A 20,081-nucleotide genomic window follows, 5' to 3' on the forward strand; every position below is an offset into this window, starting at 1 on the left:
CAAGCAATGTGGTCAAAGTGTTTATTCAGACTAGAACAAATATTAGGATATGCAAGAAGTCTTTGGTGTCTGATTACCTGAGAAAAAGGAAGAAATGGAAAAGTCAAGGAAGCAAAAGAACTTTCACCTGGTATGATCATCCTGTCACCCCCTAGCCATGTGATGAGCACCTGTAGAAATCAAGCCCTTAACCTTCCTCACCTGTCAAAAATACCATAGGCCACCTTCTTCAGGCAACTGGGACAACTGAAACTTTAGGAATGAATGAAGTAATACACGTGAAAGTCCTTGTAAGGTATCCACTGCCTTACAAACATTAAGGGACAGAAATGTGTTCACCTCGAGGGCTGTGTCTCCCTGCCTCTCCTGGCACCTGCTCTGGTGTCTTCCTGCAGAAAATACCTCTCCCAGTCGCATCAGGAGGCGGCCCTTCACCTCTCTTGCACCCCAGGCATCAAAGCTCAATTCCCAAGGAAAGACACAGACTTATTAAATTTCCCTGGCCTCTTTTTCCCCACCACTTCCTTTAGGTCTTAGGCATAAAGGCAGGTGCCAATTTGTAAGACTGCCTTAGGCAATCCCTGACCTGTTGCTCTTGCACAATGAAAAGGGAAGCAGGATGTTAAAAAGACTTAAAGTTCTAAGGGTGAAAATGTTTCTCTCCCGGATTCCTTGATAAATCCTTCACTTTGTGGTGAACACCCATTCTCCAGCACTACAGCAAAACATAAACCTGTTTGATTTGAATTCTACTTGTCCCAAGTATAATTTTTACCAAGTGATCAGCCATTCTGAACAGGCAACTTTATAACAAAGGGAAACAGTCCATGCTGCCCTAGAGCCTGCATCAGCAACACAAAAATATTGCTTTGGCTTTTTAAGAATTAATGAGTTACAAAGGCACGCCACTTAAAAAAAGTATTTAAACATTCCTGCCATATAAGAAAATCCCCACATTATCCTGCTTTGGGTATTTTTTTTTTTTTTACTGGTTTTCTAGGCAGCTCTGCCCTTAAACATTCTCTGATTGGTCTTGAATTTCCTCAGTATATACTACAATCACTTGGGGAAAATTAATAAATGCAAAATACAATCATCTAATCTCTTTCTATTCTTTAAATACTTTATCTCTAAAGATGATAAACTATTGGGTTCTTCTTTTGAAATAAAAGGCACACTAATATCCAGACACGGACAACAAAAATCATCTCAGGGTAGACCTATGTTATAAACTGGAAAAAAACTCAGATCTAGTTTAATTATCAACTCTGCCTCCATTCCAATTCTGTATCACGCTAAAGTCTCTCCATCATCATTCTATTTAAGATCTAGAAAAGCTTTTTTAAGGGTAGGCCTCACTTAACTTCAAGTTAACAGTCCACAATTGACACAGGCCAATTAGACAGGCTTAGAGATTCTGGCAGCAGAATCATCATGGCAAAAGAATCATTTATTTTGCTCTCATGCCTTTTTGATGTGGACACTGTGCTGAAAGCCTAAGGAAGCTTTAATCAATTCTCAAGTTGCTAGGATCGTCCACTCAAGTTTGTTTTGCCAGCTCTGCCTGGCATGAAATTGTCAATAGATATAATACAACAGGATTTGTATCTCTCTTTCTCTCGCACGCATGCTGTCACACATGCACAGCAATTTCCGATGTCTCTTTTTCTTCTTTTAAAACTCTTCATCTTGGATGGTAAATCACTTGCCCAATCAATCCAAAGGGGGGAACAAACCAGTCCTGAAGGATGGTGCTGATAAAGAAGTCAGGGCCAGGGCAGGTCTTTTCGCATGCTAATTCCTGCTTATTCTAGCTGTACCTGCAAACACAGCTCTAAACAGACTATTTCTAATACAGGGAAAGGTAATTACACTCACAAAGGCACCTCTGTGTCGGGCCGGGCACCAGGAGCCAGCAGGTCTGGGAGACGGAGGCTTAACAGAGACTCCAGCAGTGAATGCACATTGTCTAGCACAGGGGAAAATGCCAGACTGGGGACCCTGCAGCATTCAAGACAACAGTGGCGCACCTTGTCTGAGAAGGTTATTCAATGCTTCTGGCACCTGTCGTCAGAGCCACCCAGCCCTCTTTTCCTACCTTACAGGTTTAGAATTTATTTGGCATGTATAATTATATATTTTGATCCTGGAGCTACAAACAATGGGAAGCGTGTCATGACTTGATCCCTTAGCATTCCTCTTGGCTTCCCCCAACCAAGTTAACCCTTAGATACACAGCTAGGCAGTGCCTCTCCAGCCCAGTCAAAGGATGCTCAGACCCCACCTACATGGCTGAGATTTGAGGAGGGTGAGTTTCAACGTCTTGCTGAGAAACAGTAATGGTGCCAAGACCTATTATGTGATTGTGTCACTGGTATTAAAACTAAATAGGCCAGCCAACATTTGAAGACTTGATATCAGTGAACATGGAAATTACTTCAATTTGAATATAAAATATGAATGACCATTACTTGGCTTCTTTAGTCCAGGGATTTCAGGGATATGGGTTCTCCTTAATTTCATTGCAATTCTAACAAAATCATCTTGACAACTCTGGGTTTCTTGTAGGAAATGCTGCTTGTGTCAGTGCTAGTTCTCTATTGTTCTAGTATTGCACATTGCTTTGCTATCAACATTGCTCATCACTGAGATGGACTGAAAACCCTAGACATGGCACAGAGGAATGTTATCACATGGAATTTTAGTCCTGAAGCTGCTAGTCATGTCATCTTCACAAAGGTAATCTATAAAACATGTCCCACCTTTTCTTTATTTCTTTATAATAATTATTATTATTTTTGAGACAGAGTCTCGCTCTGTAGCCAGGCTGGAGTGCAGTGGTGCGATCTTGGCTCACTGCAACCTCCACCTCCAGTTCAAGCAATTCTCCTGTCTCAGCCTCCCGAGTAGCTGGGACTACAGGCGTGTGCCACCATGCCCGGCTAATTTTTGTATTTTTAGTAGAGACGGGGTTTCACCATGTTGGCCAGGATGGTCTTGATCTCTTGACCTCGTGATCTGCCTGCCTCAGCCTCTCAACGTGCTGGGATTACAAGTGTGACCCACCGCACCCAGCCCCCACCTTTTCAGTTATTCTTTCCTTTCCTTTCTTGCCTTCCTCTCATCGTTCTTCTCCCTTCCCTCTGCTTCAGCACCTGCTTAGAAGATGTAAAGTCTACTTCTAGTCTGTTTACTCTGACATTTTTAACACGCATACAGAACCTACTGTAGTCTTTCTTTTCCTTCCTCCTGTGAAATATTTGTACTTTAGACTACTTAAAAGTATCCCCATTTTATCAACATGCACTTTAATTCTGGCTTCACAAATATTAAGCATTTCAAATAGTTTAATATTGTTTAAATTATATGTATATTTAAATTATGGCAATGTTATTTAGACTGTTAAAGTGAACTAAATACGGCCTGAGAAGAACTCCATACTTTCATATTTGAGTCCTTGTGGACGAACTATAACCTAACTTAATAGTTAGACAAGACTGCACCTGTAACAATAGCTAAGTCTTGGCCAATTCCAGCAGTCATACTTCAACCACTCATACACTGCTCAGTGTTCAAACTGTGTTCAAATAAGGCAAACACTGAGCTGTAACCAAACCAGTTGTTTCTGTACCTCACTTCTGGTTTCTGTATATCACTTCCATTTTTTGTCAATAATTTTTTTTTATTGTTGAATAATTTTTTTTAAATTATTGTACTTTAAGTTCTAGGGTACATGTGCACAACATGCAGGTTTGTTACATATGTATACATGTGCCATGTTGGTGCGCTGCACCCATTAACTCGTCATTTCTTCCACCACGTGGCTGCACTAGAGTCTCTCTGAATCTGCTGTGATTCTGGGGGCTGCCTGATTCACGAATCATTCATTGCACAATTAAACTCCCTCAATTTGGATGAAGTTTTTCTTTTAACAACACTAAACATTTACCACTTTCTTTGCTATTCATTCCTGTCATCTCCACCTGGGATCACTTTCTAGAATTTCCTTCATTAGGGTCCTACTGGTGATATGCTTTCTTGAGTTTTGCTAGTCTAAAAAATATCTTTACCCTTGTTCTTAAAAGCAATTTTTACAGGGTATACAAGCCTAGGTTGAAAGGGTTTTTTCCTCCACCTACTGAAGACACCCCCATTCAACTGTCTTCTGGCTTCCACTGTTGCCATTCTTAGGTTTGCTGTCAGTTCAACTGCTGCCCTTTTGAAGGCAAATTGACTTTTTTTTCTCTGGCCGCTTAAGAGTTTCTCTCTAGCTCTGGTGTTCAGCAGTTTTCCTCTGATGTGTCTAGTCTGAATTATTTTCATTTATCCTACACCTGCAATTTGTTGCACTTTTTTCTTTGCTATTTTTTTTTTCTTTTTGAAACAGTCTTGCTCTATCACTTAGGTTAGAGTGCAGTGGTGCAATCATGGCTCACTGCAGCCTTGACCTCCTGGGCTCAAGTGATCTTCCCACCTCAGCCTCCCAAGTAGCTGGGACTACAGGTGCATGACACCATGTCTAGCTAATTAAAAAAAAAAAAGGTTTGTTTTTGTAGAGATGAAGTCTCACTGTGTTGCCCAGGCTGGTCTTGAACTCCTGAGTTCCCGAAGTGCTGGGATTACAAGTGCAAGTCATCACATCCAGCCTCCTGTACTTCTTGAATCTTAGATTAATAGCTTTCATTAGTTCTAGAAAATCTTTAGCCATCATCTCACCTTTTCTTCCAGTTTTCTTTTATATTTGTTAGACCATCTCATGCTTTCCACTGCTGGGGGTGCAGAAAATGATACCCCAAACATATGGCTGCTTTGCCATGCTGAGTGCTTTGAAAATTGAAAGGACTCAGAAATAAGCCTCAGAACCAAGGTATCTCTTCTAAGGTCTCCTCCCATTCCTGCCTCCTCTCATCCTCTATCTCTCCCAAGCACGGCATGAAGCTGTTCTCTTATCTACCTAGAAACCAGACCCCCAAAGAGGAATGCAATTGCCTTCAACCCCTTCCCTGAGATTTCATTAACCAGAGAAGATCGAAACTCATCTCACAGAGGAAGAGACTGAATACTAAACACAACACCTAGAACTCAGACAACCTCTGTCCCAAATATTGTGTGTTCTCTAGTCCCATTCAATTTCCAAAGATAATTATTTACTTAGCATTGTTTGAGCCTTGGGTCCATTCGTTACCCCTAAAAATCATTGACTCCTACATCCTTCATCTCCCCTTCCCCTAGGAAGAAGGGTATGTATACATCTGTATCCCATTGAGTCACTGAGTAATCATTCTCCTGTGATTCTTCCATGCTATGCATGTTAAAATAAATTTGTATGCCTTTTTCTCCTATTTCTTTTTTTGAGACGGAGTCTCGCTCTGTCGCCCAGGCTGGAGTGCAGTGGCCAGATGTCAGCTCACTGCAAGCTCCGCCTCCCGGGTTCATGCCATTCTCCTGCCTCAGCCTCCCGAGTAGCTGGGACTACAGGCGCCCGCCACCTCGCCCAGCTAGTTTTTTGTATTTTTTAGTAGAGATGGGGTTTCACCATGTTAGCCAGGATGGTCTCGGCCTCCCAAAGTGCTTTCTCTCCTATTAATTTGCCTTTTATCAGTTCATTTTCAGTGAACGTTCAGAGGGTGAAGGGGAAAGTGCTTCCTCTTCAACCCTACATACACATGTACATGCCTTTAATCTTTGTCTCTCAGAAATGCATTCTGGATAATTTATCTTCCAGTTGACTAATTCTCTTTTAGGCTGCTTTTAATCTGCTGTTAAAGCCATCTGTTTAAGTTTTTTTTTTTTTTTTTTTTTTTTTTTTGAGACAGTCTTACTCTATCACCCAGGTTGAAGTGCAGTGGTGTGATCATGGCTCACTGCAGCCTCAACCTCCTGAACTCAAGAGAGATCCTCTCACCTCAGCCTCCTGAGGAGCTGAGACTATAGGTATGTGCTACCACACCTGGCTAATTGTTTTAATTTTTTGTAGATAGAGTTTTGCAATGCTGCCCAAGCTGGCTGAATTTAAAATTTTAATCATTATAAATATTCTATACTTTTTACTATTTTAAAAATAAAACATTTGTTTTATAATTCTGATAATTTTGAAATTTTAAATCTTTGTGTGTATAATGTTTCCTGTTGTTTTCTGCTATCTCCTCTTAAAGTGTTTTACTGCCTGTGTGACTTGGGGTTTTTATTTTTATCGTGAGCTGCTCATTCTCTTTGTACCATTAAATACAAAAATTCTTCGAAGTCTGGGTTGAAGGTAGGTTCCTCTAGAATTGTGTTTGCTTTTTTTTTTTTTTTTTTTTTTTTTTTTTGAGGACGTAGGAGGAGGGATAGGGTTTCACTGTGTTGCCCAGGCAGGAGTGCAGTGGTACAATCTTCGCTTGTTGCCACCTCCCCATCCTGGGTTCAACTGATTCTTGTGCCTCAGCCTCCTGAGCAGCTGGAACTACAGGTGTGAGCCACCATGCCCAGCTAATTTTTGTATTTTTATAGTAGAGACGGGGTTTTGCCATGTTGGCCAGACTGGTCTTGAACTCCTGGCCTCAAGTGATTCACCCACCTCGGCTTCCCAAAGTGCTGGGATTACAGGTGTGAGCCACCGCTCCCAGGCTGTGTTTGCTTTTCTCAGGCCTGGGAGCACTATCAATTGAAGACTACTTAAAAATTAATTTCTAACTTGAGGTTTTTCATATCACTTAAAAAATATAAATTCAGCCTGCAAGCCCATGGAGAGCAGTTTGAAGTTCCTGATTCACGGGGGAGTGTTTCCCTGCACCCTCCTTTTCTCTCCCTCCACTGAGAAGCAAGGCAATTTTCCTTGTAGCCTAGGGTAGAAGGGAACACTGCTATTTTACCCTTCCACTGAGGGTGTAGCCTTTTGAGATGCCAACTTCATGGGATTTTCTTTAGGTCTAGGAATAGAATAAGAAAAGAGTGATATCTATGGTAGAAACTTTCAGGAGGCCCTATCAGGAATGTGTGCATGTAGCGTTGACACCTGGAAGTAAATACCTTCTTAAACTGCGTCCTAGGTGCCCTGCTTGCTTCACCTTAGCCCTAGCGGTTTTTTGTTTTTTTGTTTTTTTTAAATACTTAGCACTTTGGGCAGTACCTGATTGTCCCGAGACTTCTAAAATTATTGTTCACATTCAAGTGTTTGGTAAATGCCATCAAGGCAAAAAAGAGCTTTATGGTTCTGCTTACCTCACCTATTTTTAGGCTTGAATATTCCTTACTTCCTTGACTCATATGTGTAAAAAGGCTTTTATGAAATATCTTATCCAACATTTTTGTTGTTTTCAGTTGGATGATCAGTTAAAAATCCGCTCTACAGGCCAGGCACAGTGGCTCGCGCCTGTAATCCCAGCACTTTGGGAGGCCAAGGTGGGCGAATCATGAGGTCAGGAGATGGAGACCATCCTAGCCAACATGATGAAACCACATTTCCACTAAAAATACAAAAATTAGCTGGGTATGGTGGCGTGTGCCTGTAATCCCAGCTACTCAGGAGGCTGAGGCAGAAGAATCGCTTGAACCTGTGAGTCAGAGGTTGCAGTAAGCCGAGATCGTGCCACTGCACACCAGCCTGGCGACGGAGCAAGACTGTCACACACACAAAATATATATATATATATATACACACACACACACACACACAAAAAAAAAATATATATATGCTCTACCAATGGCTAGAAATCCTATAGAGATAACTTAATGTCTTATTGAGGAGATGCTCATTCTGGTTGTTCCTGATGCTTTCTCTTGACACGTATTCTTTAAAATGTGCAATGATTATGCAAGCATTGCCCTCTGATAATTTTTTGTTTTTCTCCTTGATATAGATCACAAAGTCCAGGGAGAAAGTAAAAAGCTCTTTTTTCAAACCCTCTTCAATACACCCTACGAGCACCAATTCTCTACAATAGCAACCACTAGGGCTAAGCTAGCTGAGCTGGTGTTCTCCTTGCGTTTCACTTTTTTTTTAAACCACTCAGCTAGCTGAGCTGAGCTGGTGTTCTCCTTGTGTTTCACCCAACTATTTTTTTTTTTTTTTTTAAGACAGGGTCTCGACTCTGCTGCCCAAGGTGGAGTGAAATGATACAATCATGGCTCATTGCAGCCTGAGTCTCCCAGGCTCAAGCTCTCCTCTTGCCTCAGCCTCCTGAGTAGCAAGGACTACAGGCACACATCACCACGCCCGATTAATTTTGATTTTATTTTTTAATTTTAGTAGAGATGACATCTCACTATGTTGTCAAGGCTGGTCTCAAACCCTTGAACTCAATTGATCCTCCTGCCTTGGCCTCCTAAAATGCTGAGATTACAAGCATAAGCCACTGTGCCCAGCCCATATGCAAGTCTTCTGAATACTTCATTTTTGAAGAGGATGATTTAGATTCAGAAGTATATTGCATTCAAAGAAATACATACTCAAAATGTATCATCTTAAATATGGATTTATATCTGAATTATTCTTCCACTCTGCATCAAAGACAGTAAATTACAGGAGTAAGAATACAGGTTTTATAATCAGAGACCTGGTCTCAGATCATCACTCTACTATTTAGCAGCTATCTAATGTTGGGTAAGGTTCTTAAAATACCTGTACCTCAAGTTCCTCATCTATAAAATGTGAGTAACATTTGTACAGACACATTAAACTTAAATCCAATGATTAATATAAAGTAGTTAGTATAGTACCTAGCACAAAGATCTCCAATAAAAGATGATAATTCAATAAAAGATGATAATTACTATTATCAATGAAAGCACACTGTCCTATTGGAGTGGAAAATTAAAATATATATGAAATAATATATAATTTTAACAATTGGCAGCTGGAATATGAGTTCTACGTGGTTTCACACCTGAATCATAATAGAGTTCTACGTTTATCAGGCCAATCTTTTATTCGGTGGAAGACCTAATTCTACTAAGTACATTTATAGTAGTAGTTTGTTAGGTTGATTATACATCACACAGACTTCTTTGGTTGTTACAAGGCATATCTCTTTTACAGTTAATGCATTTCTTATGCTGTCCATCTTTTAAATGCATCTCTTGGTCACAATTAGAAACCAGAGAATGTAAAGATGACTCAGTAGAAATATATCCATCACTTCTGGAAAATATATTCAGAGTACCTTACAAACGGTGGATAGCTGGCATCATTTAATATACTTTTTAACATGAAAAAGACATATTCTAAAAGTTTAGATACAATTAAAAAGTACTGTCTTAAAACTAATATTGTGGATACTTAGCGCAAACCAAAAACGAAAAAGAAAACAAGCAATAACAAAACAAAAAATAACTTGGTAAAAATGTTTGTCTCTGGAAAGAAAGGTTATCTGGGGCTTGGGCTGAAAAACTAGCATTTTATCGTTAGATACTCTTTTGTATCTGAATTTTCTACCTTAAAAAAAGGTACTGCCTATTAAAATTAAATTTTAAAAGAACTTTATGGCACTAGAATTACATGTTTCTCTTCTCTCACCCCCTTAACGTAGATCACTTTTAAGGCAATGATACTGTACACATCTTTGGTATTCTAGCATCTAATAGTGTTAGCACTCAATATACATTTGGTGAAAGAATAAAAGAATGGTTTAAAAAATTGACCATTTGCTGTTACTTTAAGGAATTCTTTTCTTCTGGTGTCTTTAGCACACTCAATTCCTCTGGGCATTATTTTATAAAAATAATATTTTTCAAGCCATCTCCTTTTAATCTGCTATTCTAAAGTCCAAAGCAGAAGACCCGGCCGGGAGAGGTTGTTGACCACACAGCACTGGAAATTACCCAGGACTGGAGTAATGAGGAAGAAACTAGGTATTCCTGCAAGAACACCTTAGCTGACACTCAATAATCAAAAGTTGATGACAACTAACACACCACGTGTACTATGTGCTCAACTCTATCCTATATGCTTTACAGGCATTGTTTTAGTAAAACCACACAACGATCCTATGAATAGGTAGGTACGATTATTATCCTCTTTCTACAGACGAGTCAGTGAGTCATCTGAAGAACAGGAACAAGAAATTTTGTAAAAAGAAAAATCATTTTTTTCAAACTAAGTGTTGGGTACTATGCTCACTACCTCGGTAACTGAATCATTCATATCCCAAATCCCAGCATCATGCAACATACCTGTGCAACAAACCTGCACATGTACCCCCAAATTTAAAATAAAATTTGAAATTATTTTTTAAAGTTTTTTTTCCAGTTTTTGTTTAATACAACCTTTAAGCAGTGATTTTTGGACATTACATGACCTGTAGTATCTTTCAAATGTTCACACATATTAGATACAAAACCTGACTCCTTGAGGTGTGCTTGATACTCTCTCCTTAAATTTCTAAAAATCCTTCCTTAAGTGAGAGAATAAAAGTCTGTCAGGAGTAAGACACAATATTTTTATTTATTTACTTATTAACTTACTTCAATTTTCGGTGTTGGTATATTTGTGAAAAGACTCGGTCACTCTCTCTCATACATCAAGAAATGTACACTTAAGATACTTCATATGAATAGAATCATGCAGTATTTGAAGTTCTGTGACTGCCTTATTGCACTTAATATAATGTCTTCCAGGCTTATCCATCTCATTGCAAAAGCAGGATTTCCTTCCTTTTTTAGGCTATAATACACCATATTTTCTTTATTCATTCCTTTGTTGATAGACATTTAGGTTGTTTCATAGCTTGTCTATTGTAATAATGTTGCAATGAACCTGGTAGTCCAGACATCTTCTTCAGATATCTGATTTCTATTCTTTTGGATGTACACCCAGAAGTGAGATTGCTGGATTATACAGTAGTTCCATTTTAACTCTTTGAGAAAATTCCATACTGTTTTCCACAGAGACTGTACCACTTTACATTTCTACCATCAAGGATCTCTCTTTTTCTTTTCTTTTTTTTTTGGAGACAGAGTCTCACTCTGTCCCTCAGGCTGGAGTGCAGTGGCACGATCTCAGCTCATTGCGACCTCCACCTCCTGGGTTCAAGCCAGTCTACTGCCTCAGCCGCCCAAGTAGCTGGAACTATTGGCAAATGCCACCATGCCCAGCTAATTTTTTGTATTTTTAGTAGAGACAGGGTTTCACCATGTTAGCCAGGATGGTCTTGATCTCCTGACCTCGTGATCCGCCTGCCTTGGTCTCCCACAGTGCTGGGATTACAGGCATGAGCCACTGCACCTGGCCTACCACCAAGGATTTCAATTTCTCCACAACCTCACCATTGCTTATCTTTTTTTTTTTTTTTTGATAATAGCTATCCTAACAGGTATGAAGTGCTATCTCATTGTAGTTATGATTTGCATTTCCCTGATGATTAGTGATGTTGAACATCTTTTCACATCCTTTTTTCACATACATGTTGGCCATTGGTATGTCTTCTTTGGAGAAGTATCTATTCAAATCCTTTGCTCATGTTTTAAATCAGCTTCTTTTTCTTCATGGTAGCACCAGCTGATGTCATATTCATTTTGTGTATTCCTTTCCATTTTTTTTTTTTAAGACACAGGGTCTCGCTCTGTTGCCAGGGCTCGAGTGTGGTGGTGCAATCATAGCTCAATGCAGCCTCGAACTCCTGGGTTCAAGTGATTCTCCCGCCTTAGCCTCCCAAATAGCTGGGAATACAGACATGCACCACCATGTCCCACTAACTTTTATTTATTTATTTTTGTAGGGATGGTGTCTTGCTATGCTGCCTAGCCTAGTCTTGAACTCCTGGCATTAAGAGATTGCCCTGGCCTCCTGAAATACTGAGATTACAGACACAAGGCACCATGCCCGGCCGTATCTTTTTTTCTTGATGGCTGACCTGTCCTATCCAATATACTGTGAGCAGGGACTTGGCTTTAAACAGCCATCTCCTAAAGGCTGGAACAGTGCCTGGCACAGTAAGCTCTCAATAAGAGTGTGCTGAGTGAGTGAATTAATATGATTTACATTTTAAATGGATCACTTTGGCTGCTGTGGCAACAGTGGATTTAGGAGAGTCAAGAGTCAAAATAAAGAAAGCCCTAAAGAGGCTTTCACAGAGGTTCAGATGAAGGATAAAAGCAGAAATGGATGGGTAAGAACTACCCCTAGGCTGGTTGTAAAACCATAGCATGTCCCCAGGTATCAGAAAACTAGAACGACAATGTGTTCTCAAAGTAGACTAAACAATTGCTTCCTTCAGGTCGGGCAGCACGTAAAAATACAAGTTTTCAAAAGATGATAAGTTGAAGAATTAGTCTTATGAGTATTTACATGTTACCAAGGAAAAAGGGATAAACTGATAAAACTGGAGAAAATCTATTAACACTAAAAAGTGCACATGTCCTTTGACCTAACAACTTCAATGCTAGGAATTTATCTTTTCTAAACAATCACAAAAGTATGTTAAAATATGCACGGGGATGATCACCATGGCATTGCTTGTAATATCTTCAAACTAGAAACAAATATTCATCAACAGGAAACGGTTAAACACAAACATTTATACAGCTATTAAAATGAGGAAAGAGCGTTAAGATATATTGTGTTTGAAAAGATTCTATTTGTGTTAAGACACAATTTTACTTAAGAAAAGTAAAATATTCTCCTTTCATTTTAATTTTAGATTCGGGGATACATATACAGGTTTGTTACAAGGATATATTGCGTGATGCTGAGGCTTGGGCTTCTATTAATCCTGTCAGCTAGGTACTGAGCATAGCACCCGAAAGGAAGTTTTTCAGCCCTTTCCTCCTTTCCTCTTTCCCTTCCTCCTATTGGAGTCTTTGTGCCCATGTGTACCCAAGGTTTCGCTCCCACTTACAAGTGAAAATGTGATATTTGGTTTTCTGTTTCTGCACTGATTTGTTTAGGATAGTGGCCTCCAGCTGCATCCATGTTGCTGAAAAGGACATAATTTAGTTCTTTTTTATGGTTGTCTAGTACTCCATTGTGTAGTTTTCACGTTTTCCTTATCCAATCTCCTGTTAATGGTAACCTAGGGTGATTCTACGTCTTTGCTATTGAAAACATACATACTCTTCTGATGCTGATATTGGTGAAATTTTTGAAAGAGAAATACTAATCTGAGCAGAAAGTTTTTCTTTTTTAAGGATACATTAATATAAAATCTTAAGCAGTAGCTATACTTTGAAGAGAATGGAGCAGTAAAAGGTAGAGAGATAATTTTACTTTTCTTCATACACCTTTCTAAATTACTTGATTTTTTTGAAATATAAATTATATTTTACTTTTTAAAATAAAAAAATGTTTCAGATAACTGACAGAATAAACAAGAATATACTGATATATCATAACTTGCTTTCTGAGTTTATGAACAATAGCTCCAATGAATCATTTATACACACATTATAGATGAACACATGTATACAACATTTATGTATATGGATAAAAATATGTTTGAATACTGTCAAATGCAGTGGAAAAAAACAATGCCTTTGATTAGAACACAGCAGACAGAGTCCATATTCCTAAGTGACCTTCCATGCTAGAGTTAAGGTTTAACTTGTGATTATAGAATTTGAAAACAGTGCTTGATGGATCCTAGCTGTCACTGCTTCACTGACCATGTTTTGTACTCAAAAAGAGACATGGACTGTTCCACTGCTTCCTAATAAAGCATCTTTTTGGCCTAATTAGCTGTGCTGCCATTTACTGTTAAATGATAAGTTTCATTCAATTCCTAAAGTATAATTTGTCCCCTCATTAACGCCCTGACAGCTCCTATGGAAAAGGTAATGTTCAAAAGTAGATGGATACAACTTTCTTTTCTATGTCAAGTTTATTTGACTTTTATTTTTATGCTCCAGGGGTTTATGTAATAAAACAGAAGTTATGCAGGGAAAGGGAAATACATCCTCATAATTCTTTTTAAAAAGAAGTAGACATTGCAGATTTGTTTTCTTAGCTACATTACATTCAAATAGCTCTTTCAAAGGCAATTAATTATGCTGCCTTCACTTCAATCACCTACATCCTCTGTGCTATAACTAAATCTCTCTAAATGTTAGCATTTTAGATGGGGGGGGGCTTTGTTTACATTGCTTACTATATTTGTGCTAAACTATTTCTTACTTTAGGAATGCAAAATGTTTACTGTTTTCCACTTTTTTTCAGTTGCAAATATATTTCTAAAGCAAGTACTCTAATTGCCACTTACTGGGAAGTCAGAATAGTTTGCTTGTTTTGCAAGTCAATACAGGAGAAAAACAGAAAGCTTGATTTTCCAATTTAGGTAAGGTTAAAGCTCAGCAGGCCTAAACACACAGACAGAGCCAACTACTCACCCTTCTTGGGTCTGGCATTGTAATGTTAACAACAGAAACAAAAGAACAGAGGGAAGGAGAAAGATTACCTATCTCAACTAAATCTAGGACAGTGGTTCTTCTTTTTAAAGACCCACCTGGAGGGGCACATACCAGGTTTAAAAGTACTGTGTGAGGTCACTTCTAGTCATTTGCATTTTTCTAGCTAACCAGGACTAGAAACAGAAAAAAGTGCTATCCTGAAACAAAAACACATTCAACTACAAAGCAATGCTAATGCTGTGATGCTCCCTAGAAAGATGGATCTTAACCTGCTGTGATGTCTGACCATGTAAAGGTGAAGTGGGGTGGGACTGGAGAAGAGGGGTTCACAAGAAACAAAGTCCAAGACAGAATGCTGGGAAAATATAAATGAGGACCAACTAGACTTGTAATACAAGAGCTAATCAGACTGAAAGGAGACCAAACCACAGAGGTCAACATCTGCTGAATGAAATCCAGACTCCCAGGTCTCTGAATATAGCTGATACTGATGACCAACAGGAAGATAGAGATTACTAGGTCATTTTCTTGCAACGAAATCAAGGTTCCAACAGCTCAAAGCATTACTGATTTTCTTGTTAATTACCAGTACACCAAAAACAGCATTTTAGAAGTGAGCACCAAGCCCTGTGGAATGCTTCTGAACTAGATTAAACTACTAGACTAGTAATTAAACTAACTTCATATGGGAGAGTTCTCTTGCTCAAACTTGAGCAATCCTGCACATTTCAGGAAAGCAATTTTAGCACAAATGTGGAAACAAGAAACTTCTAAGCCTCAGTTTCAGCTCAGATACCATGGTTGGCAGCCTCTATTCACCTGAACTACAAAATCAGGATACCAACTACTTCCAAGAAGTGTTAAAGGGGATTAAGATTATTAAATAATGTGAAGATGAAAAGCACTAAGTCCCAGTATTGTATCATTTGCAGTTAGTTTAACAGTCTCTGTTTCTGTATCAGCAAACAAGTTCCTACCATTTTACTCATCTAGACATTTCGATAACAGTCACTGCCATAGTACCTAAGTGCTTTTTACCAGACAACCCATTGAAAGACTCCTGGCATCTTGTCAAAATGACATGCTGCTACATCATATTACAGACTGCAAGAGGCTAAAAATTTAGAAAAGATGATTTTTCTTCAAATTGATCAATGCTATGCCTCATGACAACAGTGTTTATTTTTTACAGATGGGTAACAAATTGGTAAGCAAAATAGTTACAGAACATTGTGTTACACTGTAGAATCCCAGATTGAACATTTTAAGTTCTACTTAAAAAATCAGCAGGTTTATTCCTAAGTACCACATATGCTTAAATATAAGGCAGGATTTTCCCCAGCTAAAATTAATCCCAGAAAAGAGGGCATCACATTATATTCGATCTTCACAAAGTCTCAGATTCAGATCATGGAGTACTCTTTCCAATCACTTGACCCTGAGAAGCAGAGTACCATTCAGGGAAGGCAGATTCTCCTGAGACAGCCACAATTATTACTAATTCTGGATGTTTACTGAGGTCACTTGCAAAACTCAGGTTAAAAAGAAAAGAGTAAAAAAGTATCTCTGGGAGGAGGATCTCACAAATACCGTGTAAAATGTCAAAACAAGTCATTTCAAGTTTACTCTAGCAATATGGTAAGTTGTTACATTATGGGGACCAGTTATATCCATTCAGGATGAACTGGGAATAGGAAAAAATAGATTGACTGTCTTAATATTATGTGTCTATGGGATAAAATTTGCAGGAACAATATCATACATAAAAGTCAAAAATGCTTCAAATTGCAAAGCTTGGGATAAAAATGAAGACAATGTATTCTGCAAAACCATGCTAACAGATGACCTTAAAAAGTGGGTTAAGTGGAGATCAAGATGCTGATTCAAAATTCATGAATAATTTGAATATTTCTTGATATGTGTTTATAGAAACAAAGCAATATTAATTTTATATAATGTGACTGTATACATTCTGTGTAAATAAATGAAACTATCTTAAGTAGACATCTGACATTTCTCCCATATCCCTAAAGGTTTACTTAGTAAGCTAGCGTAATGTTTTTTAAAAAAATTCTTCATTGAAAACTTGTGTTTACTTTATGTTTGATAAAGCCTTATACGTTGGCATATAGGCAGATAGTTATAGTAAATTCCATTATAACTTTTTGGTAGAGCAGTATGAATAACAAATTTCAAGAATCCTCTAGAAGTTTGGTTTTGTAATCATTCTGAAAAAACATTTTCTAAATGAAAAAATGATTAAGATTTATAATAAGACAAGGCATACATATATAGAGAAAACATGGATCAGACCACATATATAGGATCAGAAAATAAATTATGATATAGGTTTCTCCTTGAACTGAACTCAGCATATCAATAACAAATCCAAATAAAGTTCTAGCCAGTGTTGCTGCAAAGAGCTGCACTGAACAACTCTAGAGGGCACAATTCCTATCATAGTCATCCTGGATTTGTGTATTGATGAGGATAGTTTTTTGGCAGATGGCAGGAAGGGGCACCTCCTTCTAACTGGCATGAAGATGCCCCTGCAGCTTGGGTAGAACATCTTCTCTAGGTGTAGAAATGCAAACAAACAAACAAACAAACAAACAAAAAACAAAAAATGGATTTCATGTTGAAGAATAGTTTCTACATTAGGAGATGAGAAAGTAATCAAATAAATGACTAAAAAAAAAAAAAAAAAAAAAAAAGTTACCTTGTAGATCCCAAAGAACCCCAGGTCCCGCACAACAGACAAGGCACTGACTCTGGGACCAGTAGTGATTTCTCCGGCCACTTGCAAACGGATCTTGACAATTTCTAAAGGATTTGTGAAAATCACCTGGGAGCCTCCAGCCTAAAAATAACAAAAAAGATTTAGGATCAAAGCAAAGAAATAGTAAGATGGGTTAGGAAGAGATGAATGATTATTCTCAAGGATAAGAATATTCTATCCTCAAGAGAATGTAGTTTCAGTCCTTATCCCATCAATCAAAGTGGTTAGGGATTACAAGTATGAATCAAAATACAGTTACTGCCTAGGAAGAAGCCCTACATCCTTAATGTGGAGGCTGAAGGAGGGCAAAGACCAGAGATTTCTCTTGACCTCCCTGAGTCCTCACACTGAAATTACAAATGCTCCTTGAAGCACAAACAACTGCCACCGCAGGGCTCAAAGCCAAGGGCACAAAGGCAGTAATAAAATGAAAAGCATTCGTATCCAAATGAGGAGACACAGATCTGCCTCTCAGAATAGAAGGGGGACTAGGAGGACAAAGGCTCCTGAATGATGAATTTCATGATTCTGGCAATGATTCAAAAACTGTCAGCGAACACGTAAACTTACATGAAAGCTATCATTTTTTTCTCTTAAAAACATCAAATCTCATTTTATGGAGTTGCATATTCTTATAATTTTATTTATGTATTACTTGTGTATAGAATTGTTCTTTTCATATGAGATAAATGGTATGTGAAAGTAGCAAAAATATGCACTAAGTCAGTTACTACCCAAATGTTGAACATCATGTGTTATTTCATTCCAGCAATGGCCAGATGCCTCACCTCCAAGATCATCAGTGAAATCTTTAAAGTACACTATAAGGGTAATTTTAAGCTAGCTATTTTGAAGCTAAGCCTATATTTATCACATTTTTCACATATTTATCACATTTATCACATATTTATCACAGGCAATTACATTCTTTCTTACTGTATTTCAACTTGTTCTTTGTCACAGATATATGAAATTTTTATATTATCCAAACTATACTGTACTAATTAGAACTAGCTACAAGGATGCCTTTTGAAGTATTATTTATAATAGCTGGAAAGAAAAATTAGAAACAACATAAATATCTAATGGTAAGGGATGGAATAAATGAATTTGAGTATGTTCATGCATGGAGATACTATGCAGTCAACCGTGAAAAATGTTCAAAATAGACTTTTAAGTAAAAATGCTCATATGTTTAAAATACTGGTACACATTTCCCCCGCCATCCCCTACCACCATGTAGAAGAAATACACCAAAGTGGTGCTTCTGAAGTGGTGGGATTACAAATATCTTTCTTTTCCTTTTTTTTTTTTTTTTTGATGTATTTGAAATTTTTTCTATATAGATCATGTGTTACTTCCACAAAGAAAAATAAACACCTATACACAGTTTACCTAATATGTGTAAGGTTAATGAATCAAAGAAAGATGTTCATTCATTAACTCCCTAAATCAAAGTGTTTTTCCATTTTTACCAACTTGATACCTTAATCAAGACACTCTTGTTCTTCCTTAAGTGCAAATGAACTTTTTTGAGGGATGGGGGGACAACACAAAATACAAACCTGGGTTGGATTCACTGAAAGGCCCAAGAAAGGGCCTTACTCTAGGAAGTAGAGTGTGAGATGACACACCCAGAGGCTGGTGCCTTCTGGTCCACACAAAGACATGCTGCTCCCTGCCCTACTGCTCAGAACAGCTCTGTTTTGCTCAGATGCTGCTACAACCTGCAGGTCCATGGGAAAAACAATACCCTCCCCACCCCGCTACTCCCCTCCCCCCCGCCTCCGGTTGTTTACAGCCCTTGAGTGTTCTGTGACTTTGCACCTACATTTCCCATATGATACAGACTGAGCTATTTACAGTTGGCAGAATGATGAGTTGAAACACACCTAGACCAGTAACCACGCGAGAGGCACAGTAAGGATTTTCTCTAGTTCTGAACCAGAACTCTTCATATGAAAATCTTATGAATACTTAGAAAAATGAATAGAAATTCAAAATGTAAAGATTGTTTTATGGGGGCAGAATTGCTGAGAAAGATTCACCAGGATGGAATCAGGCTGAAGGCTGATTTTTTTGAAGCTCAAAAGAGGGTAAGACCATCTCTACCCAGGGTAAAATGCAAAATAATCAGAGAACACCAGTCTTCTTGGAAGAGAGAAGAGGAATACAATGCATATTCATCCAAGCACTGCCAACAGCAGGGAAGGAGGCAGTTGAGTGTCCCACATCAAGGCAGAGGTTCAGTCTCCCTATTTGTCAAACCATCTCACTTACTATGAAGATAAAAAGAGGTGGAGAATGTAAGGAGCCAGCACAGTGCTCAAGACAGAGCCATTACTCCAAACATGCAGGTTTCTTTCCCTTTTTCCCCTACATTGATGTTTTCCTCCATAGATGCATGTTACAATCACTTGCAGACCTTTTTAAAATATGGTGACCTCTGAACTTCAGTCCTGACAGTTTAATAAGAACTTTGTATCTGTCCTTGTTAAAATTTTCCTAGGAGATTCTTATGTGCAGTGAGGCTGACAATCCCTGCACTACACCGTCTCTAGAATCTCTGTCAATTTTGAGAACCAGCTTACTTGGCTTCCTGAATGCCACAGTTTCTAATCCCAGTCTTCCATTTCACAAATAACTTTTATTTGTTTTATATCTGATCTCGCAACAAACTCTTTCTACATATCTAAGTGGTGCTGTTATGAAAGGGTAGAATTCTTGGGTACAGAATTGTTGTTTTATTATCTCTTACCTTTACTAACACTGGTAAAAGTTGCTAGCATTATATACAATAAAACAAGAACTTACACTCAACTCCCTGACTCCAAGCAAATTGACAGATACCAATTCTTTTAAAACAGCAAAGTGAGTTATCACTAGGGATGATAAGGAGTCAAATCCACTTCAGAGGGCTGCAGGAGGCAGATGCACCAGGAAGAAAGAATGTAGTGATATCAAGAAAACATAATGATGTACC

The 20,081-nt window shown here is 38.3% G+C and overlaps 1 protein-coding gene across 5 annotated transcripts in view; it reads right to left on the bottom strand.

Moving 5' to 3' along the window:
* The window catches only part of LOC105475544 (solute carrier family 25 member 13), a 199,554-nt gene that overhangs the window by 14,823 nt on the left and 164,650 nt on the right, over nucleotides 1-20,081 (bottom strand). For all 5 annotated transcript variants that reach the window (XM_011730904.3, XM_011730902.3, XM_011730903.3 and 2 more), the window contains one exon: nucleotides 17,039-17,179. In XM_011730904.3, coding sequence (XP_011729206.1) covers nucleotides 17,039-17,179 — 141 coding nt within the window. The remainder of the gene's footprint in view (nucleotides 1-17,038; nucleotides 17,180-20,081) is intronic.

This window comes from Macaca nemestrina, chromosome 4 (assembly GCF_043159975.1).
Source record: "Macaca nemestrina isolate mMacNem1 chromosome 4, mMacNem.hap1, whole genome shotgun sequence".
Taxonomy (NCBI): domain Eukaryota; kingdom Metazoa; phylum Chordata; class Mammalia; order Primates; family Cercopithecidae; genus Macaca; species Macaca nemestrina.